Source organism: Polyodon spathula, chromosome 2 (genome assembly GCF_017654505.1).
Source record: "Polyodon spathula isolate WHYD16114869_AA chromosome 2, ASM1765450v1, whole genome shotgun sequence".
Taxonomy (NCBI): domain Eukaryota; kingdom Metazoa; phylum Chordata; class Actinopteri; order Acipenseriformes; family Polyodontidae; genus Polyodon; species Polyodon spathula.
The window spans coordinates 61,447,904-61,471,954 of record NC_054535.1 but is presented as its reverse complement, the minus strand read 5'-3'; the positions used below and the strand labels follow the sequence as shown (position 1 = coordinate 61,471,954).

The window sequence follows — 24,051 nt, the reverse complement described above, 5'->3', positions numbered from 1 at the left end:
ACCAGACATCCATATCAAGAGCTCTGCATAACACCGGCCTGTATGGGAGGGTGGCAAGAAAGAAGCTGTTACTCAAAAAGTACCATCTGAAAGCAAGTCTGGAATTTGCCAGAAAGTTGCGATGTGGGAAAAGGTTTTGTGGCCAAAACTCAAAGCACTATGTGTGGAGCAAACCTAACACTGCCTATGTCTCAAGACACACCATCCATACAGTGAAGTATGGTTGCGGCAGCATCATGCTGTGGGGATGCATCTCATCAGCAGGGACAGGGCATCTTGTTAAAATTGAAGGAGGAATGGATGGAGCAAAATACAGGAAAATACTGCAAGAGAATCTGCTTCAGTCAGCTAAAAAATTGAAGCTTGGGAGGAAATTCACCTTTCAGCAGGCACAAGGCCAAAGCAACATTGGAGTGGCTCAAGAACAAAAAGGTGAATGTCCTACAGTGGCCCAGTCAAAGTCCTGATCTCAATCCCATTGAGAATCTGTGGCACTATTTGAAAATTGCGGTCCACAAGCGTCGTCCAACCAACCTGAACAACCTGGAGCAAATCTGTGTGCAAAGCTGGTACATACTTACCCCAAAAGACTTAAAGCTGTTATTGCAGTGAAAGATGGCTCTACCAAAGATTAATGTGTGGGGTTGAATACTTATGCAAGCAAGGTATTTCAGTTTTTTATTTTTCTTAAAAATATTTCCCAACATAAAACCAATGTCGCCTTACAATAACAGTACTGTGCAAAAGTTTTAGGCAGGTGTGAAAAAATGCTGTAAAGAATGCTTTCAAAAATAAACATGTTAATAGTTTATTTATCAGTTAACAAAATGCAAAGTGAGTGAACAGAAGAAAAATCTACATCAAATCAATATTTGGTGTCACCACCCTTTGCCTTCAAAACAGCATCAGTTCTTCTAGGTACACTTGCACACAGTTTTTGAAGAAACTCAGCAGGTAGGTTGGCCCAAACATCTTGGAGAACTAACCACAGTTCTTCTGTGGATTTAAGCAGCCTCAGTTGGTTCTCTCTCTTCATGTAATCCCAGACAGACTCGATGATGTTGAGATCAGGGCTCTGTGGGGGCCATACCATCACTCCCAGGACTCCTTGTTTTTCTTTATGCTGAAGATAGTTCTTAATGACTTTCGCTGTATGTTTGGGGTCGTTGTCATGCTGCAGAATAAATTTGGGGCCAATCAGATGCCTCCCTGATGGTATTGCATGATGGATAATTATCTGCCTGTACTTCTCAGCATTGAGGAGACCATTAATTCTGACCAGATCCCCAACTCCATGTGCATAAATGCAGCCCCAAACTTGCAAGGAACCTCCACCATGCTTCACTGTTGCCTGCAGACACTCACTTGTGTACCGCTCTTCAGCCCTTCGGCGAACAAACTGCCTTCTGCTACAGCCACATACTTCAAATTTTGACTCATCAGTTCAGAGCACTTGCTGCCATTTTTCTGCACCCCAGTTCCTGTGTTTTCGTGCATAGTTGAGTCGCTTGGCCTTGTTTCCACGTCGGAGGTATGGCTTTTTGGCCACTAGTCTTCCATGAAGGCCACTTCTGACCAGACTTCTCCGAACAGTAGATGGGTGTACCAGAGTCCCACTGTTTTCTGCCAATTCTGAGCTGATGGCACTGCTGGACATCTTCTGATTGCCAAGGGAAGTAAGCATGATGTGTCTTTCTTCTGCTGCAGTAAGTTTCCTTGATCAACCACTGTGTCTACGGTCCTTAACGTTGCCCGTTTCTTTGTGCTTCTTCAAAAGAGCTTGGACAGCACATCTGGAAACCCCTGTCTGCCTTGAAATTTCTGCCTGGGAGAGACCTTTCTGATGCAGTATAACTACCTTGTGTCTTGTTGCTGTGCTCAGTCTTGCCATGGTGTATGACTTTTGACAGTAAACTGTCTTCAGCAACCTCACCTTGTTAGCTTAGTTTGGCTGTTCCTCACCCAGTTTTATTCCTCCTACACAGCTGTTTCTGTTCCAGTTAATGATTGTGTTTCAACCTACATATTGAATTGATGATCATTAGCTCCTGTTTCGTATAATTGTTAAATCATACACCTGACTATATGCCTACAAAATCCCTGACTTTGTGCAAGTGTATCTAGAAGAATTGATGCTGTTTTGAAGGCAAAGTGTGGTCACACCAAATATGGATTTGATGTAGATTTTTCTTCTGTTCACTCACTTTGCATTTAGTTAATTGATAAATATAATCTATTAACATGTCTGTTGTTGACAGCATTCTTTACAGCATTTTTTTCACACCTGCCTAAAACTTTTGCACAGTACTGTGTGTGTGTGTATGTGTGTGTGTGTGTATATATATATATATATATATATATATATATATATATATATATATATATATATATATATATATATATACACACACACACACACACACACACACAGTACTGTGCAAAAGTTTTATACATACACACACACACTACCGGTCAGAAGTTTTAGAACACCCCCATTTTTCCATTTTTTTATTGAAATTTAAGCAGTGAATAACCTGAAATGGTACAAAGGTAAGCAGTAAACTGGCAGAGGTTAAAAAAAAAAAGTTTAAATAATGTACATTTCAGAGTTATACAAGAAGGCCTTTTTCAGGGAACAAATAATGGGTTAACAACTTACAGCTGTTCTGCAGCAATGGAAGTAAATTAAGCCATGAAAGTTGATGCTAACAATTCCTACAGGTGTCCCAACTTTTGTTGATTACTTACAAACCCTCTGTCTGTATAAAAGCAGTGTTGGAACAGACTGTGTTACTACACCCTCTTAAGAATTATTTGGACAGTATTGTACTGCAAGAAGTAGTATATTGTTATCATACTGACAAGAAAAAGGTAATTAACAAAGGAAGGCAGACAGACCATTATAACCCTTAAAAGTGTAATTTTTTCCTTTAGAGAAACTGCAAAGAAAGCAGAGGTGTCAGTGAGTACAGTTTCCTGCACCATCAAAAGGCACTTGGAAACTGGAGGAAACTCTGACAGGAAGAGGTCTGGCAGACCCAAAGCCACAACAGAATCAGAAGACAAATTTCTGAGAGTCCACAGCTTGCGTGATAGGCAGCTCACAGGACAACAGCTTCAAGCACAGCTTAACACTGGTCGAAGTAAGCAAGTCTCAGTTTCAACTGTGAAGAGAAGACTTCGAGCTGCAGGTTTGACAGGCCGAGTGGAAGTAAGAAAGCCATTGCTAAGATGGCAAAATAAGAAAAAGAGGCTTGCCTGGGCCATGAAGCACCGCCAGTTGAGTAGGCGAAAGGATGGTTCCTCGGTGTGTGACACCAACTGTCAAACATGGAGGAGGACGTGTGATGGTCTGGGACTCTTTTGCTGGATCCAGAGTCGGTGACTTCTGCAGAGTGAGCGGCACCCTAAACCAAAGCGGCTACCACGGCATTTTGCAGCACCCTGAAATACCCTCCGGTATACACCTAGTTGGTCAGGGGTTCATCCTACAGCAAGAGAATGACCCAAAAAACATACCTCCAGGCTATGTCAGAACTACCATAGAAGGAAAGAACAAGATGGTAGGCTTCAAATCATGGAATGGCCAACACAGTCTCCAGACTTAAACCCCATCGAGCTGGTTTGGGATGAACTGGACAGAAGGGTGAAAGCAAAGCAACCAACAAGTGCAACACATTTGTGGGAACTTCTGCAACAATGTTCGGAAGAACTTTCTGAACAGTATTTGATTTCTATAGAAAGAATGCCACGAGTGTGTTCGGCTGTTATATCTGCAAAAGGTAGCTACTTTGTTGAGTCAAAAATTTAGATTAAATTTTGTTAAACAAAACGATTCCATGATTTCTTTTTTATCGCCAATTGTTAATTTGTTCTATGCTTTAATTTCAGAGTACATTGAGACATTAAACGGCGGAAATTTCAATAAAAACTGGAAAAATTGAGATGTTCTAAAACTTTTGACTTGTAGTGTGTATATATATCGGAACAACGACCAAAAAAGCAAAACTCCAAAATGACATGATAAAGTTTATTAGAATATTTAATGTGAGATGATGCACGTTATTAGTACAGCTTTTTATTAGTAATCAATAAGTAGCCTATATTTTATCTACAAATAATACAATACAACTTGCATGCAGAAACTACACCTGTAGAAAACTACTCCAGTTGTGAATTTTTTTATTTAAATTAATTAATTAAATATATAATATATATATATATATTATATATAATATATATATATATAATAATATATATATATATATATATATATACGCTATTTTGAAGAAGAGTAAAAACAGTACTAATTATATCCTCATAATCGTACGCCACTCTGTTTTGAAAGGAAAAAAACAGGTTTCTCAGTTGGACAGAAACGATTACACTATGACAAAAATCTAGTTTCCCCTCTGTAGAATGGCGACCCATGCATTGCTATGGAGTACATCATCCTATGACGCAGACTCTGCATCTACCTTGTGACAACCATAGATATAGAATATTATATATGCTGACAACTACTTCCACAAAGTGTAAGCATGAGCATGACTTGCCTGCAGGGGGTTGCAAGGATCTTCATTTCTTTCAAATTGAGTAAGAAACAAAACAACTAAACCCCCTACAAGAAGGTATCTTCAGCCAACTTTCAGATAGCTCTTAGAGTGACCGGCAAAGCTCTAAGTTCCTCTGAGTTTGTTTTCCCCATCCATGCTGAGGACAAGGTAAACAGGCAGCTCTTGTTTTATCTTCTACTGTGTTGGCACTGAACTCTCCTGGGGGGTGTGTGTGTTGGAAGTGGACAAGAAGGACTTCTGGGCTGTAAGCAGTTCATCTTGGGTTGTCTGTCTGGACTGTACCATAAAATAACATGTGCTTACTAAGGTGTGTGTACATTAGTTTGTATTACATGGTGGGTTGAGGCTGCAGTCTCTTCGGGAGCATCAGATATACATACCCAGAGTTTTCTTTATTTATTTTTTGAATGGTGGTAGAAAAAAATGTCTTTACATTTCTTTATTGAGAGCGGTGTTTATTCGAGGGTGGCTTCTATTAAAAAACACCATATGGATAAGTCGCTCTTATTTCTTTGCTTTCATGAACTACAAAGTGGCAAGATGGCTTGAAGGATGGAGGCTTGTGTACCTACAGCTGATAGCACCTTTAAGGAATATAAACAAATTGAAAAGTCAACAAGGTCTGCTATCTGATGGTGAAGAGTGTGCCGAATACCTAGTCTAAGGAAGAATGTAGTAAATGGTTACCAATAAAGTAGATTTCAGTGTAAAACTGAAGCTGAGGGACTGTGGCTTTTTTGTGTGCATCGGCTCATCTGCAGAATGACAGCAGTTACTGCTCTGGTATGATGATGTCTCAATGATGATTGATTGGGAGGAATGTGAATGCAAACCAATTTCCAATCAGTCAATCATCCAACCAACTGTTTAAAAGAGAAGTGATCCTCAATAACAAACGGCAGCAGGTAGGAACCAGGTACACACAGAAAATACTGAGACTGAAAAAATGTCGATCAAGAGAGTAATTCTTAATCACAGCTCAGCTCTAATACTGATTGTGGCATGCAGTGAAAGCTTACTGAAACTGATTGACAAATCCTCAGTTTTATGCACAAGAACCCGCATCGCAGTAATACTTTATAATTCAGCAGTAACATGCAGAGGACATTAAAGGACAGAGGTTAATTGAGAAAAAATTCCACTTTTCAACCATCACAGTATTTTTATGACTGAGAAACGGGGCACTTTTATCTTTCATGTATTTATTTGTCACTTGTGTGTTTTATTGTTATAGTTTTACATTTAGATTTGATTAGTGCAAGTTTTGTATATTGCTGATTTCACTTTCACTTTTTAGTACCCATTCACCTTTTATGCCTTATTGGGTATTGATTAGTATAATAATTGCTAGTTTTACGCACCTAAATATAAATAGCACATGTCTCTTGCAAGCTGGATTGCTATCCTGGGGGTTTCTCTGTGTGTCAGTCTTTTCATTGTGGTTTTGTTTGTGCAGGAGTGGGAACACATGTAGTGTTTGGAACGGATAGTAACAGAGAAGTGAAATGCGCCTGTACATGGACTTTCCTGATAAGTATTCGGCTGGCGTACGGTATGCTGGTTTTAAACAATGTGCCAGAGTGAATTGAGTTTTAGCTTGTCGGTAGCTGATTGGAGCCTATGGTAAGGCAAGTAAAGAGATTTTTTGTTATACAGATATTTTCCCTCGCTCTGAAGTTTCCTCCCCATGCACAGACAACGTGTCAAGTGTTTGTGTCTTTTTACAATGGTTTGTTTTGTCCTGTTTTTTAAGCCTTTAACGAACAGTACCTTTCCTAAATACACTCAGCACTTTTTAGAAGTGCAAAATTGCAGTTTGCACTGTGGAGTTCAAATCAGTCTTAATTGATGAAAAATATTTGACCACTAAATTAAAAACTATATTTTAACAATGTATTCTTGCTCCTTTTAACCGTGATCTCCAAAAAAACATATTCTCGTTTGCTTTTATATATGCATGTATGTTTTGACTGTTTTTTTTGGTGACATTGTTTCCAGTATTTTAATTCTGTATCCGAATAAAAATTACCTAATCATGTGTCTAATTATGTGTTTACTGCACTGAACTTGGTAGACAGACTACATATTAAAAATATGACCCTGTGTTTTGTAGTTCCTCTGACCGAGCGGGTGTTACAGAAGGGCAGGAAGGCAGAGCTTAAGCCAGTTATTCAATTTGCATTATTGACCAACTTTCCTGTGACGTCTTTTCCCACTATGTATCAAAATTCCATCAGGTATTCACTCGGGTCTAAACTAATCAATGAAGAATTCCACTTGTGTAGCAAAAATCCCAGTGGTTAGCCAAAAGTTTCGAATCCATTCCAGGTTTTGTCAGTGTCTTTGAAGAAGGAAGTGGTGTTCTCTTTGAATCAGAGTTATTGAATATCCCACGTTGATCTTCAACTGAAGTTTTAATAACAGCGCACCTAATTCTAAGGTATAGTGAATAAATATAATAATTGTCCAGCTTACGCTACCCAACAAAGTTACCTCTGCTGACAATATTAAATTAAACACAATTTGTTTTACCTTTTCAGTTTTGAGAGCCTTCAAAGTTTCCTTTAATAGTTCAAGTTTTCTTCCAACAGTTTTCAAAAAAATTGAGCATAGTATCCACAGGAAAGGGTAGTTTGGTCCTCAAAACCAACTGTCACAGGTAGATTTATTTTAACTTCAAAGGTTTTTTAAGTTAATTACCTAATTTTTAAACTTGTTTTTCTCATAACTTAGTCTGACTTGGATTTTCATTAGACCTGTAAATCTGTGTTCCCCAGTCCAATACGGATATTTTGATACCAGATTGGATATACGCAACCAAATCTGTCACCGTAATATACTGTTTTACCCTTTTAACTTAACTATAACATTTTAGGAAAAAATTTTACACAGTCTACATTTCAATACATGTATCTATTTAGTTTCAAGTTTAATGTGTTTTACAATATTTTAAATCACTGTTTTCAGTATTTTCTCCATATAACAGTTAAATCATTATAGTTTTCCCTCAAAATGCCAAGTTACAGGTTTTTTGTAATAGATTAATCAAACTTTATTGATTAATAAGATCTTGCATCAGTATCATGTGTTCTCATATAATTCTTAGTTTCTCTTAAGAGAAATATTTTAATCATCAGAGCATGCCTGTCCTGCAGTTCCATGTTCCCCCTGTTCAGAACAGAACCATAAATTACTCAGATCTCTCCAGACCATTGTCACCTTTTTGGAGACGCTTCACTTCAAATAACTTGTGTCTTCCAGGACCAGATGCATATCTGTTCCGGTGTCTGTTTCTTAATCTAATCAAGAATCACTTTTAAATTTCCCAAGATCATTTGCCATTCATTGTTTATACGAAATTCTTTGAGGTTTCGTTAAGGGTTAAACCTAGTCTGCAGATGAGTCTATAGAGGAGAGGAATTGAAAAAAAAGGGGGGGGGGTATCAAAACACAGATATATTCCAACCATTTGTATTAATAAAATGATAAATTATATTCAATCATTAATTTTCCCCACAGCATTACACCCGACTAAACATGAAACGGTACTTCAGTGTGGACGCTTTGAGCTGGATTAATTAAAATGTTTTTGTGTGGTTCTTGAAATCAGTTATGTAGTGTGGACAGGGCCTAAAAACGCGACCTCGACAAACAGTACTGTTGAATAACATAAGAACATAAGAACATAAGAAAGTTTACAAACGAGAGGAGGCCATTCGGCCCATCTTGCTCGTTTGGTTGTTAGTAGCTTATTGATCCCAAAATCTCATCAAGCAGCTTCTTGAAGGATCCCAGGGTGTCAGCTTCAACAACATTACTGGGGAGTTGATTCCAGACCCTCACAATTCTCTGTGTAAAAAAGTGTCTCCTATTTTCTGTTCTGAATGCCCCTTTTTCTAAACTCCATTTGTGACCCCTGGTCCTTGTTTCTTTTTTCAGGCTGAAAAAGTCCCTTGCGTCGACACTGTCAATACCTTTTAGAATTTTGAATGCTTGAATTAGGTCGCCACGTAGTCTTCTTTGTTCAAGACTGAACAGATTCAATTCTTTTAGCCTGTCTGCATATGACATGCCTTTTAAGCCCGGAATAATTCTGGTCGCTCTTCTTTGCACTCTTTCTAGAGCAGCAATATCTTTTTTATAGCGAGGTGACCAGAACTGCACACAATATTCAAGATGAGGTCTTACAAGTGCATTGTACAGTTTTAACATTACTTCCCTTGATTTAAATTCAACACTTTTCACAATGTATCCGAGTATCTTGTTAGCCTTTTTTATAGCTTCCCCACAATGCCTAGATGAAGACATTTCTGAGTCAACAAAAACTCCTAGGTCTTTTTCATAGATTCCTTCTCCAATTTCAATATCTCCCATATGATATTTATAATGTACATTTTTATTTCCTGCGTGCAGTACCTTACACTTTTCTCTATTAAATGTCATTTGCCATGTATCTGCCCAGTTCTGAATCTTGTCTAGATCATTTTGAATGACCTTTGCTGCTGCAACAGTGTTTGCCACTCCTCCTACTTTTGTGTCGTCTGCAAATTTAACAAGTTTGCTTACTATACCAGAATCTAAATCATTAATGTAGATTAGGAATAGCAGAGGACCTAACACTGATCCCTGTGGTACACCGCTGGTTACCACACTCCATTCTGAGGTTTTTCCTCTGATCAGTACTTTCTGTTTTCTACATGTTAACCACTCCCTAATCCATGTACATGTGTTTCCTTGAATCCCAACTGTGTTCAGTTTGAGAATTAATCTTTTGTGCGGGACTTTGTCAAAAGCTTTCTGGAAATCTAAATAAACCATGTCATATGCTTTGCAATTATCCATTATCGATGTTGCATCCTCAAAAAAATCAAGCAAGTTAGTTAGGCACAATTAACAATTAAGACAAGAAGTATTTATTGTTGCACTAAAATTCTAAGGAAGTTACACCGGTGCCATCAATCAATAATAGAAACTTTTATACCATAAAACTATAAACCAACAATATAAACTCTAAACCACTTTAAATATTAAATACTTTTTTTAAAAAAAAAAAAAAAAAAAAAAAAAAAAAAAAAAGGGTATAAAATGGAAATAGTCATGGGCACGCTGAAGCACAAAATATTGAGAGAATCAGGATTTGATGGAGTGCCTGTCTGCCTACCTGTCTGTGTTGCACATGCATTTTCACATGTATATAGAGAGCCCGCTTGTCCAGTTGTGATGAAACTAGCAAAAGATTCTTTGCTACAAGTTATGAAGAATGTCAGCATCTGGGGGTATATTTTAGACAAGTGCATACAGTGGATGTGTGTCGTGATGATCTCCTTGTCATTATACAGATAATAGCTCGAATGTTGAATTTACAGGTTGCGCTTACTTATACTTGTTAGACAAACTGTTTATACACATTTTTTAAATTCTTCTGCATCAGCCACAATATTTGTTAACATTTTGACACTGACACGGAATTGCCCTTATGTGATTTCTCCACCTACAGTATCTGATTTGTACACTTAACCCCATGTGGCAGGGTGAAAGCCCTGCCTGTGTATGTGTTGGTGTGGGCAATAATGGGTTGGCAGGGAGGTGATTAAATTGCTCCTTGTAAAAACATGTGGGAATGTGGCTGGAGCCGTGAATTGAATAACTAATTAAATGATTAATTAAGGCTCCATCAACAGCGGCATAAATAGAGTGAACACGGGTGTTACTTAGGATTATAGTTAATATTGGTGATAGTGGTGAAGGTGAGTGTTTGAGTGCTATGCTGTGGTGTTTTAAATAAATTAGGAATTATCGTGGGTGTTGAGGGGAGTTTTTATGAAGCAGTATTTCCTTGAAAGCAGCTGCTTGGCCTGAAACCACGGTAGTTAAAAGTTCTTTGTATTGTTTTATCTAAACTGTTTATTTTGGCCACCGTTTATTTCGTTCATGTGTTTTGTTTATTGTTTTGTAAATAAACGTGCGCATTCACGCTTAACTGCAGCTCTTCTGTGTTTGAGTCTCCCTTCCTGGTGGAAACAACATTGCCAGTGACACTGTCCTGTCACACCCCAATTAAGTTGTCCTGTCACACCCCAATTACTAATCTTGTATTCCTATTCTAGGAAAGGGCCCCTGCTTAGCCACTTCCAGGGGATTTGTTTGATGTAACTATATCAACACAGTCTTGCCAGTTGTTTTTTTTTTTTTTTTTTTTTTTTTTAGCTTTTTTGAGACTACTGTATGTAGTAGCAATTTAAATTAAAAATATGTTAACAATTTGCTAGAGTATGGGGTAACTGTTTAATCCTGGTGTTTAGCAACATAGAGCAAATATCATGTTCTTGTCTGTGTAAAAAACATTAGGCATTTTAGTTTCAGATGGTATTCACATTTCATCATAAAGGATTTAAGACTGCAGTCCAAATCTTTCATAATGCTGTTTTCTTTGTCAGGTGAATAGCATTGCCTGGATTTAATTATGATTATGATTATGGATTAGTATTTAATGCTAGTAAACAATTCACTTAAATTAACACTGTCTACTATGTTGCAGGGGCAGCTGATAACAAATGGACCATCTCACAGCAGGATACTGAGGTATTTATTAGATTTTTAATAGATATCTATTACAAATCTAAAAATTCGGCTGTAAGACACTTTTTAAAACCAGGTTAAGACCAGATTTTTGTGGCCTACCACAATTAACTGTACATTATAAAATATAAAATGTTGTCATCATTGCTGTGTCATTCAAAGTTGTTTTGCTCTTTTGTTGTCTCATGTTTAGGCCCAGATTTCAAATCAGGCACGCAGAATCAGACTCCGTAGCCGATATTACACAACAGACAGGAACGTAACCTGTAGAAATTGTAACAAACATGGCCATCTATCCAAAAACTGTCCTACCCCCAAGGTAAGCTGCCTGTTTTGAATAGTGAACAATCATCTGTACATATTAATTCTGTCATTTTTGTGTGATTACTTTTCATACAAATTTCATAGACATGAAATCAGTTTTGTTGTTTTGAAAATCAGACAACATAGAATTACTGTATTCTGACCAGCAAGTTGTGATCAAATTAAAATTAATATCTGATATTTCAAGTGTTAAAAGAAAATCTAAGTCCAATATGTACAGTATTATTATTATTATTATTATTATTATTATTGTTAAGGCCCTGTAAAAATCGTGATCTTTCGGGCTGCGTGGAAATCGTGAAATTAGCCCAATACTGTAATTTTTTTACAATATTCTTAAAAAATACAAAATAATTTCATAATCATTTGTATTTCATACAACAAAAAAATCACATAACGAAACAGTACAGCTCTGCTATGTGCCTGCATGTAATATTCTCCATGCACACAGTGCTGTGCAGTGATTGTCATGCCACTATATGCAATCTAAGCAGGAAATTAAAATACTACACACTGTAAACAAGAAAATGGATGTCTCTAAAAAGGCTAAAACTGTGTCTGAAACCATGTGTCAATGAAAGGCAGAAATCCAGAGCAGTACTGCGGCTGCTTTACTTGCAAAGAAAAAACAAAAAACGGTGACTTCCGTATTTCAAAAGTTCACATATTAAATTTTGACCTGACAGAGACGTTTGTTTGCCCAAATATCCCATTTGAAAATTTGGACAACCAAGTTACAGAAATTCTTCAGACAGAATGTAGCAAATGGTGGAGTGATTCTTTCATCAGCCCAGCTGAGACGTGAACACTCACCTATAGTTGCCGAGTATCACAAGCAGGAGATTTTGGAATTGGTAAAACAGTCTGGTTGCTTGTCGAGTTGACTGATGCACAAGATCAGTATGGGTTACGCATTTTATTTGTTTTGCAAGATCTAAATGGTGAACATGCACCTGACTCACTAGAACTGAAAGCAGAGACACTTTACCTACAAGCTGTTAATTACAACACCGTTTCACAAGCTATTGTAAAGTGCTTGAGTAACTTTCATGAGGTTTCCATGCGGGTCAATTTACATGTGAAATGGTGATGCGCGTGGGAGAATTACTTGGGGGGGGAAAAAGGGCCAAAGAGAGGGACAGGGTAAATCTCATGTAAATGACGAAACACACAGGAAAATCCACGGCCAGTTTTGCATTGAAACCCCGCATTTCACGTGTAAATGTTAATTAGTGTGTTAATCCTTAATTATAAATATTGCAAGGGAGCAGGTCAATTATTTCTGTGGATTCCAAGACAGGAAGTAGTGGCTGAAGGGCGTTTTTATGGTTAGCAATGGTGTGGTTCACCTTAATGATAATGCAGGCTGATTTTTTTAAATGTTTTTTCTGTGCCTGGACTGTCATGTTGTATATCTCTTGCGGGTTTACAGTTTAGTATAAAACCACTTACCATGAACTGTGTTATGCCCTTGTTATAGTATTAAAGCAGCTGTTTGAGAATACCCTTGCTGTAAACTTAAGCAAGTGAGCTGCTTAAATGTAACTGAATTAATTCCCGTCCTTTTTTTTTTTTTTTTTTTTAATCTCAGCTATGTCCAAAGATAACGCGTGTCTGCCCTCCATGTTAATAAATATAGCTGGTGAACTGGATGTCATGAGCCAGCTCGATCGCCCAAAACAGTGCAACAAACATCCAACAAGTTGTTGATGCCCTCTCAAAACTGACCAAAGAAAACTGCAAATGAATGTGTTGATTGTGGTTTATTTGTTTGCATCATTAACCTGTAACACAATGGTAAATCCAACACAACTTAAAAGAAAGGAGAGATTCTCTGACAACACAAGCTTCCTCAGATAGCTGCTTTCCAATTGAAACTTGTTTTCTTGTATAAATGTCTTGAGTTAAAAATAAACTTGCATGGAAACCCCATGATTGATGTTAATTTTGATGTCAGTGTATATATATATGTAAATGTGCTGTTTTTAAAAAAACACAAAATCTGTACACTTAATTTATAACATTTCTGTGCACATTAAACGAAATACGATACTTTACCCGTGACACTGCCGTTAATTTTAAAGAAATGTTCAGTGATTTTTCACAGAGCCTTTATTATTATTATTATTATTATTATTATTATTATTATTATTATTATTATTATTATTATTATTATTTTTTTTATTATTATTATTATTATTATTATTATTATTATTTACTCACTGGTTATAGACTATTGTGTAACCAAAAACTCAAACCTCGTTCGTTACAGCAGCAGCAGCAACATTTCGAGAGCTATTGCAGCCAATTAGAGATGTGTTTGTAATGTTGCATTTTCACTTGCTGAGGACATTCACAAAATGTACTGGCAGTAAATCACTGTATATTTTATTATGTTCTGCAGTAGGGCAGATAAGGCAAGTAAGTCAGATATGTAATTTCCACTTTCATGACACATATAGTGTTAGTAATTAAGCAAAGTAGATGGAATTATAGCCTTGGAATAAATACACCAACTGCACAACTTTATATTGAATGAGTACTGCCAGGCTACATTATTTTGATAGGTGTATTAGTATATGGGGAATCCTGTTTCCAACAGGACTGCTGTCATAGCATGTGACAGGTTGCATTTTTCATAGCTTTTCATTGAATTCAGTACTTGACCTGGAGTGGGCAATTTTAGGTTTCTGCTTGATGGAGATGACAAAATATTTTTTTTTGGTTTCAGAGAACATCCAGTGTTTTATGTAATCCTGCAAATGCAAAGTCAGTAATTCAAACATTATTTTTTGACATTTTGTATTAAAGAATTCCCCAGTAATTAATTCACTATCCCATTTGAACCCTTTATACACTAAACACGATGTTGTATTTTAATTATGGCACCTCTATACTTAAAGGTGCTTTCAAGAAGTACCACATAGCAAGTCAAACAATGACTGGCATTGTCAAGTTTAAATATTTACACAGTTATCAGAGATTTTGTTATTTGATGCTTTTTAAAGCTGTTATAATGCTTTTGTTATATTGCCATAATTAAATTTACATTTTACTGTAAATAAATATAAAGAACTAATAATATAGTTTCAGAGGCATTTTACAGTAAAACTATTATAAATGTTACATAAGAGAATTCCAGTCTGCTGTATTGAGTGGATTTCCATTTTTAGGCTCCAGCAGTGGTCTGTTTGCTGACTTCTCTTTCCTTGATGTGTGCACTGGGCTTGAGTGTAGAGTTAGATACTGTAATAAAAAAATATAAAAAACCACAAAAAAAAACCATCTGGTAAGGATTAAATGCATGCTGATGAAAACAACTGAATTTTCTGAACTTTTGTTCTGATTACAGAAGGCTCCTGTGTGTAGTATGTGTGCGGTCAGGGGACACCTGCAGCACTCCTGTCCGGACAGATACTGTACAAACTGTTACATGCCTGGACATTGCTACAACAAGTGCATCGAGAGGGCCTACTGGCACAAACAGTGTCGCCGCTGCGGGATGACTGGCCACTTTGCAGATGTGAGTAGATTTTTAAAGTAATGAACGACAAAGACAAAAGCCATCACAGAAATATTGTACTGTTGTATTTATTTATTTAAATGTGTTCAGTGTAATTTCAAATATGTGCTTGCATTTGGAAGACCTCTTCAGGCATGCACCTTCTGTGTGCTGGTTTCAGGAGTCATTTAAATAGCTCAATAAACATGAGTGGCATGATGGCTTCTTGCAAAGGTTCTGCTGCTAGAGGAGCGCTACAGTATAGAAGTCTTTGGTGGTTGGGTTTGGAGATTAGGAGAAGGTTACGCTAGAGGCAGTTTGCTTATAATTATTCAATAGAGCATTCTCCACATTGCCTTGAATCATAGAACCATGACATTCAGAATTAAAATTATTTAGTTTTACATATTCCTCAAAAAAAAAAAACTATAATGCAGTGTGGACTTGTGGGATTTTATAGAATACAATATTTAAAAAAGTCCCAAAAATAGAAAATATATATATTTTTATACCATCTTGATCTCAAATGTGGACAGTGCACATTTTAAAAAGGTTTAAAAAGGTATTCTAACCAGTTAGTGAAAGTATGAACTAGGCTAAGGCTGCTCAAACTCGGTTCAACTTTGGACCATTTTTAACTTTACAAAGCTTCTCCTTTTGCATAAGGCTTTTGGTGCACCACAAAAATGAAGAACATTTACAATCATAAACTGGAAAAAAATAACTCCTCTTAAGGACAAATACAGTTTATGAATATTCAAACAAGTATTTTTTTGACATATATTTGGGTACGAAAATCAGATGTTCTTATTCGATAGAAATGACTAAAAATACCTTGCACTAAAAATACTCATCAGGAATTGCGGTAATAAAAAATGGAAAATGAAAAAGAGCTCCGTGTGATATGTGAGATTGAAAATGTTATATATAAAAAAAAAAAAAAAAAAACAGGATCAACACAGCAGCTCGAGCCTCTGTTTCAAAACTTTTAGACAGCAAGAAGTAAACAAACCAGATTATGTGCGCGCATGCATAGTGATCTCTGTGGAAGGCCATCTGGGTTAAAAACGTTCTGTGCTGCTTTAGAGCAACTCAGAATCTCATAGGATAAAAAAAAAGGCAAGCATTCTGAAGTGCCTCGCTTAAACAGTGCCCCACTTGCTGGAAATATTGTGTAGTGATTTTTATATTGATTGTATAAATCATATATATTGTATAAAAATTGTAAGCAGGAGGTTCCCAGCTCAAATAGCCATTTGAAAAGATAATTTTAATTAACGCAGAACCATGCCCCGCTTAGTAATTAAGATTGCCTGATTGCTATCATCATGATTGAAGACTGCCTGTCTGTAACAGAAGTTGCCTGGAGAATGAGATGTTCAGCTTCAACAATCAGCAGACTAGTCCAAAGGAACCAGGGAACTGGCTCTATGAGGGACAGGGCCTGTCCTGGAAGGGTCACCACACCAGCCCAGGACCATCACATCTGATTGATCGATCTGCGTAATCGTTTTCAGACTTCATGGCTACAGCATAAAAAATTCTAGGAAGAAATAACCAGTGCATCAGCAGAATGACTGCAGCTCGCTGTCTGCATGAAAATGATTTGCATGCTAGGAGGCCGTTCAAGGGTAACATGTTGACAGCTGAGAGACTAAATCGCTGTCTTCTGTGGACCAGAGAACATCTGAGGTGGCGGCAGAGAGAGTGGGGGAGTGTGTTATTCACAGACGAATGGCGACCGATGGAGGAAGTGGAAGTATGATGATGTGGGAAGGAATCTACTTAAACGCAAGAAAGCCTTTGGTGCAGATTGAGGACAACTTTACTGCTCAGTAATACATTGACGAAGGCCTTGAGACAACAGTTTTTCCTGCAAGCCAATCTGGAAGAGTCGATTTTCTAGCAGGACAATGCAAGACCACACAGTGCTAGGATTACAATTGCACGACTTCAGGAAAACAATGTCGAGGTCTTTCCATGGCCAGCTTTTTTGCCTGACCCAATAGAATATCTGTGGGACCAAATTGCCACTGCCATCCACAGGAGACAGCCGTGACCAGCTAACCTCCACTAGCTGGCTGCAGCTGCATTGGAAGAGTGGCGGAACATCCCACAGCAGCTATCCAGAGGCTGATCAGGTCTGTGCGTCAACGCTGCCAGGATTGTGTTAACCTTAGTGGTCCATTTATTCAGCACTTGTCAGGCGCGTCGGGTCCAATTTATTTTCACATCTGTTGTTTATTTTATACACGCTGTTTAAATAGTTTTTTCCCCAGAGTAAAACAGGTTTAAAAGGCACTGCATAGCAAAAAGACATCAGTACTGCATCTCCAGCCAAGCCCCGCCCCTTGTTCGCTGTATTTTTCACAGTTCACCTCTTCACAGTCATGAATACTTATAAATCCTCTCCTGATCACTCGTTTTATCACCAAGCTCCTCAATAATGCGATCCAAGTCATTATTTTATGACTAACATTTTATAACATATAATAATGTTATTCTTTTCAGCTTCATTTGGCCATTGAAAGGTTTTCTCAGCTTTTTCCAGCGAAAAGACGACTAGAGAACTGTGCTTTTTTATGATGTTTTTTATGATGTCGGACAGGGTCCGACATCGGACTGGAAAGGGAAAATTGTAATGTCGGACCTGGTCCGACATAGGACCGCAAAAGGTTAATGCTCAGGGAGGTCCTACCCGATACTAACTTTGTAATGATTTCATTTTGACAGTGTCAAGTTTCATACTGAAAACTTCTTTGATCTGTATTTTTGGTCACATTTTCTGTGATTTTGTTTGATATTTATGTTTAAAATATTTGAGTTAATCCATTAGACCTGAGCATTGCGTTTTTTTTTTGTGCATCAGTATAACTGCACCGTATTTTTATTTTTTTTAATTGCCAGTCTCAAATACCATATTTTAAAAAAGTGGGGAAAGGAACATTTGTTTAACTGCTGTGTGTTTTAACTGATTCCTAACCTAAAACACTCAATCTTAGTCAGTTTCCATCATCACTTCAGATAGTTTTTTCCTTGGTTAATATATATTAAATCAGATTTATTATCTTTGCTACTGTAGCTGTCGTCAGTTCAGGTTAAATAGTAGATACTCATAAAATACAAATGTAGATGTCAGATTTTACCAATTAGCCCCCCAAGAAATAGATTGTATTATATGCAGTGTACATTTAGACTGAACTGTCCTATTTTACTCCATTCACTGACGTTTTAGGTCTGAGAAATTAAGGTGTCTCACATTTACCCTGAGATTGTCACAGTTTTAACTAAATGTGAGACAATAAGTTAATGCTTGATAGAGGGAATACAAAGTAATGTGAATTTGTTGATATTAATATATACTCATTACATGTGAGAAAATGGTTTGAAACTTGTTAATGACCCCAAATGATACTAATTTTGCTTTTTGTAAATGCTTTGCTTGTAAATCTGTGTCTCAAATCATTGATACTCATGTACTGCATTTCAAGTCCTTTTAACATAACATTTAAATAAGTGTTAAAGCGAACCACTTAGAAAACGATGACTGACATCAAGCTTTATTCAGCCTCAGTTTCCTTTGTTTTGTTCCATTTTGAAGATATTTCATTCATTAAAGAAAAAAAGAAAGTTCAAGTCCATTAGAGTTGCCATTTCCCTTTCTGGTGCAGGCAACTTGACAGTGAGGGTTTTTTTAATTTTTTTTTTATTTAGCGTATTGTCCTATTGAAGTGTATACCAAAGTTCCCAGAAGCCTGTATCCTCTTTCCTCTGTCTGTGAACATATTAAAATAGGTGCTTTTGTTTTTCTGAAACAGTAATGCAGCAGGCCTACACCTTTAAAATTTTTATTAGGCTCTAAGCAAAACAAGTGGATGTTTTGTTTCACCTAAACCAACATTATGTAAAGCATCTTGTTTCATGGTTTCATCTGGTTAATATTTTGTGGTCCAGTGATTAAAGAAAAGGGCTTGTAACCAGGAGGTCATCAGTTCAAATCCCGGCTCACTCACTGTGTGACCATGTGTGACCCTTGTGCTCTGTCTATCGGGTAAGACGTTGTTGTAAGTGACTCTACAGCTGATGCACAGTTAACACATCTTAGTCCCTGTAAGTCGCCTTGGATAAAGGCATATGCTTAATAAGCAAATAATACATAATAATAAAATAATTTATGCATATATTTTATATTTTTTCTCTATACCTAGGCTTGCCCGGACATCTGGAGGCAGTATCACCTAACGGTAAGCATTTTGAAATCTATAATGTATAAATGTACATGTACAGTATAAAGTTATTCCAGACTACTATTTATTGTTTTATTATTTGGATGGCTGTGTGTTTGATACATTGATACAGGTTTTATTTTCTGTTTATTGTTATTTAAATGTGAAATGCATTTTAGTGCTACGGGTCTGAAGTAAGTATGTAAATGTGCGTGCGTGTGTGCGTGCATGATTGCGTGTGTGCACAGTCAGCACTCATTCGTTACCCAGATACACATCAGTCGCGTTTTACCACCCTTGTATTAAGAAATAAAATCAATCCCCCATATATATGTAACAAATTAATGCAATTACCCATCACACACGATTTCCTTCACCAGTTTTCTGATACAAAGCCCCTCTCTTCAATGTTACAATTTATCTAAATGTCCGTCACAGCCCCCATTTAATTAATAAATAAATAACTCTAGTGCCAAATCAGTCTGTCCTTGTATTGTACAGTTACGCAGCGCTTCCTCCAGTTTCACCTCACGAAAACGCAACCAAAACAAAGCGAACGAGACAAGCTAGAGTAATGTAACAGTAATCATTAAACAGTTCTAGATACTGTGCTGTGTTTTTTTTTTTTTTTTTATCTGTGATCTTTAGTTGTTTTTGTGCATCTGTGTTTGCAAGTGAACTGTGACATTAGGGCTTATCGAGCACTATATTCTGCAATTTTGAATACTGACTTTAGAAACTGTTATTTTTTTATTTTTTTTATTTTTTAATCTTTTGGTTTTGCTAAATTGCATTGCTATTTACGTTTTATGCAGTTCATGGATAATATTTATATTTCCTTTTGCTGTACTGTTGTTAATGGAAAGTTTACATACTGCTATAATAAGTACCGGATTAACCCCCGTTTTCACAGTGGGAACACTTGTAAGTGTACCAAGTACGGTACACTTACCAAGTGTGCTCGGTGCTTTTCAGTGGAAACCTCCTCGGATCATTTCTCTTTCACACTGGATGTGTGTGGAGTACACTTGAAAATGTACTGAGTTAATTTCCATCTTTTCACGTGTACAGAGAACACTTCCCTTTCACATTACACATCTGCAATTGTACTGAGAACACAAAAAAACAGCTAATAGCTAATAAATAGCAAATAAGACAAAACTCGGTACAGTTTGATACATGATATGTAAAAACATACAAATTTAACATTTGGCAGCCTTAATTTAATATAAAACAATATAATAATAAAACATTTTGCACTTACTGTTCATAAGCCACTTATCTCATACATTTTTTTTAACACATTGTATTCTGTGGTAGAAAGGTCCTTATGCAGCTGATCTATATGATGCAGTAGCAATATTACAATCTTGGCAAAACCAAACACAACGCAATTGTTTTCTTTATAGCACTGGGACAAATATTCATCTTAGTTAACATGTATTCACGTCACAGAATTTACAAATTAATGTAAAACTACCATTCAAATGAAACCACTGCACGAGAGAAGTGTGAATGAAATAAAACCCTGTATTATTATTATAGCCTACTTCATGTTCAGACTATTTTCTTGTAGGATCTGCTGTTTGCTCAAAATCTTACCCGGAGTTTGTAGTCTCTCAGCTACTGGCACTACTACGAAAACTTTATTATATAGGCCCGCCTAATATAACATGTATGACATAGTTAAATATTCCTAATTCTCGATTGTTTTAAATGTGGCGGTTTTTTTTAAAGCTTTTCTTTGTCTCCATGAAGTGACATCTTCAATTTCAAGGTATGCTACAATAATACTGTTGTATACAAGATTCTTCTGGTTTTAGTTCCAACTGAGTTACATCAGTTACTGAACTAAATATAATTGACACTGTGGTACACTTGAAGTTCGCAACTGAACTGAGTACATTTTTCTTTCTCACTGACGAAAAAATAAGCAAATTGTCACCAGAACGGATGCAACAGTACCGAGACCACCTCTTTCATGTGGTCTTGGGATGGTTAGTTTTAATTGTTCCCGGGAACGTTTGGAGCTTTCACACGTAAGTGCAAATGTTCCGAACTGTACCGGGAATCGGAGTTTCAGCCAAGTGTGAATGGGGCCTAAAAGTATGTACTGTTTTGCAGTTAACGTGTCATCTTGATATTTTATGAATTATTTTCTTCTGAATTAAAATACTTACTTTGTTGAAAATGTAGTACTATACCAACAAAACCAATACAGTACATCTAAATGGAAGCCTACTTATTTTAAAACACTGTCCTTTTAGCTATGTATTTTTGATATTGTATTTAAAAAAAAAAAAAAAAAAAAATTATGTTCTCTGAAAAACGGACAAGGGTTGGAATGGGCCAAAATAAAATAATCAGAAACACATCACACGTGTTTAACCAGCACTGAAGTAAAAAATGTATGGGGTTGGATATGCGAGTGCTGACTGCATATATAGACACACACACACACACACAGTGGGTCTCAAGTATTCATCCCCCTTGGACTTTTCCACATTCTATTTTGTTACAACATGGAATCAAAATGGATTTAATTAGGAGTTTTTGCCACTGATCAACACAAAAAAAGTCCATAATGTCAAAGTGAAAATAAAATCTACAAATTGTTCTAAATCAATTACAAATACAAAACAGAAAATAATTGATGGCATAAGTATTCACCCCTTTGAGTCAATATCTGGTAGAGGCACCTTTGATAGCAACTAGGGCCATGAGTCTATTTGGATAAGTCTCTACAAGCTTTGCATGTCTGGACACTGCTTTTTTTGCCCATTCTTCTTTGCAAAATTGCTCAAGCTCCATTAAATTGGATGGAGACCTTTAGGGAACAGTAATTTTCAACTCTTTCCACATATTCTCAATTGGACTGAGGTCCCGGCTTTGACTGGGCCACTCCAGGACATTGACCTTTTTGTTTTTAAGCCACTCCAGTGTGGCCTTGGCTGTATGTTTAGGGTCATTGTCCTGCTGGAATATGACTCTTCTCCCAAGTCCCAGGTCTCTTGCAGACTTCAGCAGGTTTTCCTCCAGGATTTCTCTGTACTTTGCCGCATCCGTTTTGCTCTCTATCTTCCTGAGCTTTCCAGGCCCTGACGCAGAGAAGCATCCCCATAGCATGATGTTTCCACCACCGTGCTTCACGGTAGAGACGGTGTTCTCAGGATGATGTGCAGTGTTAGGCTTGCACCAAACATAGCGCTTAGCGTTGAGGTCAAAAAGCTCTATTTTGGTCTCATCAGACCATAGAACCGTCTTCCACTTGGTTTTAGTTTCCCACATGCCTTTCTGAAAACTCTAGCCGAGATTTGATGCAAGTTTTTTTTCAACAATGGCTTTCTTTTTGCCACTCTCCCATAAATGTCAGTTTTGTGAAGCACCCAGGCTATTGTTGCCGTATGCACAGTGTCTCCCAGCTCAGCCGTGGAAGACTGCCATAGGCCTCTTGGTGGCAGTGCCCTTCTCGCCCGAATAATTTGAGGATGGCCTGTTCACAGTTGTGCCATATTCTCTCCATTTCTCAATAACGGACTATATATAACGGTAAGGCTTCACTTATCTTGATCATTGGACCACATTCTACAACGAGGACTATCTGTATAGACGGGACGGACTGCATTTAAATAAAAAGGGAACCAGTCTACTTGGAGAAAAGATCCTCGAACAGGTTCAGAAGCATTTAAACTAGAAAGGAAGAGGGGAGAAATCAACAAAAAAACAGAAGGGAGACCGCATCAAAACAAGGACAACAACTCAGGTAAGAGAACCATTAAATGTATTTATCTAAATGCTAGAAGTATCGGGAACAAAATTTTAGAACTTGAAGCTACTGCACTAACAAGTAACTGATGTGATAGGTGTTACAGAAACTTGGTTGTCTGAGAGTGATGGGGACGAATATAATATTTGTGGGTATACACTGTATAGGAAAGACAGACAGGACAGAAGAGGAAGAGGGGTAGCGCTATACATAAAAAACAGTCTTGAAGCCCAGGTGTTAAACCTGGACAAAGAAAATAAAACCGAATTAATATGGGTCAGAATAACAGACAAAAATTCAAAGGGCATAATAATAGGAGCATGCTATAGACCGCCAGATTCAGACGGTGAGCAAAATAATCTGTTATACAATGACATTAGAAATGCGTGTAGCAAAGGAGAAGCCATACTAATGGGGGATTTCAACTTCCCCCATATAAAATGGGAAAACCCGGTGGGTAGCACGACGGATGAAATTGAAATGGTGGAAATGACAAATGACTGCTTCCTAACACAGTTTGTCAAGGCACCGACTAGAGGGGAGGCATGCCTTGATTTAGTCTTTTCAAATAACGAAGACTGAATAACTAAAACAGAGGTCAGAGAACCACTGGCAAACTCAGACCACAACATGGTCTCATTTGAAGTGTTTTTTAAAACCCCAAAAGTAATGACTAAAGCTAAGGTTTACAATTTTAGAAAAGCAAACTATGAAGGTATGAAACAGAGACTAACAGAAGTAGATTGGAGTTAAATAGAGAAAACATCCACAGAAAAAGGATGGCTGTTCTTCAGAAATGTAGTGCTAGAGGCGCAAAACAATTACATCCCTAAAGTAGACAAATCTAAATGTAAAACTAAATTGCCAAAGTGGTTTAATAGATCAATTAAAAAAAATATTCAGCGAAAAAAGGCACTTTACAGAGCGTTAAAAAGGGACCAAAAAGAAAGTACACAGAAAGAGTACACGGAACTGCAAAAGCAACTCAGAAAAGGAAGTTAGAAAGGCCAAGAGAGAAATAGAAATGAACATTGCTAAGGGGGCTAAAACCAATTCCAAAATGTTTTTCCAATATTA

General features: G+C 37.1%; 1 protein-coding gene across 2 annotated transcripts in view; it reads left to right on the top strand.

Moving 5' to 3' along the window:
• LOC121298945 (zinc finger CCHC domain-containing protein 7-like) overlaps positions 1 to 24,051 on the top strand; it is an 85,325-nt gene that overhangs the window by 22,307 nt on the left and 38,967 nt on the right. For both annotated transcript variants that reach the window (XM_041226311.1, XM_041226302.1), the window contains exons 3-6: positions 11,116 to 11,159; positions 11,350 to 11,475; positions 14,833 to 15,003; positions 19,191 to 19,226. In XM_041226311.1, the coding sequence (XP_041082245.1) occupies positions 11,116 to 11,159; positions 11,350 to 11,475; positions 14,833 to 15,003; positions 19,191 to 19,226 (377 nt within the window). The remainder of the gene's footprint in view (positions 1 to 11,115; positions 11,160 to 11,349; positions 11,476 to 14,832; positions 15,004 to 19,190; positions 19,227 to 24,051) is intronic.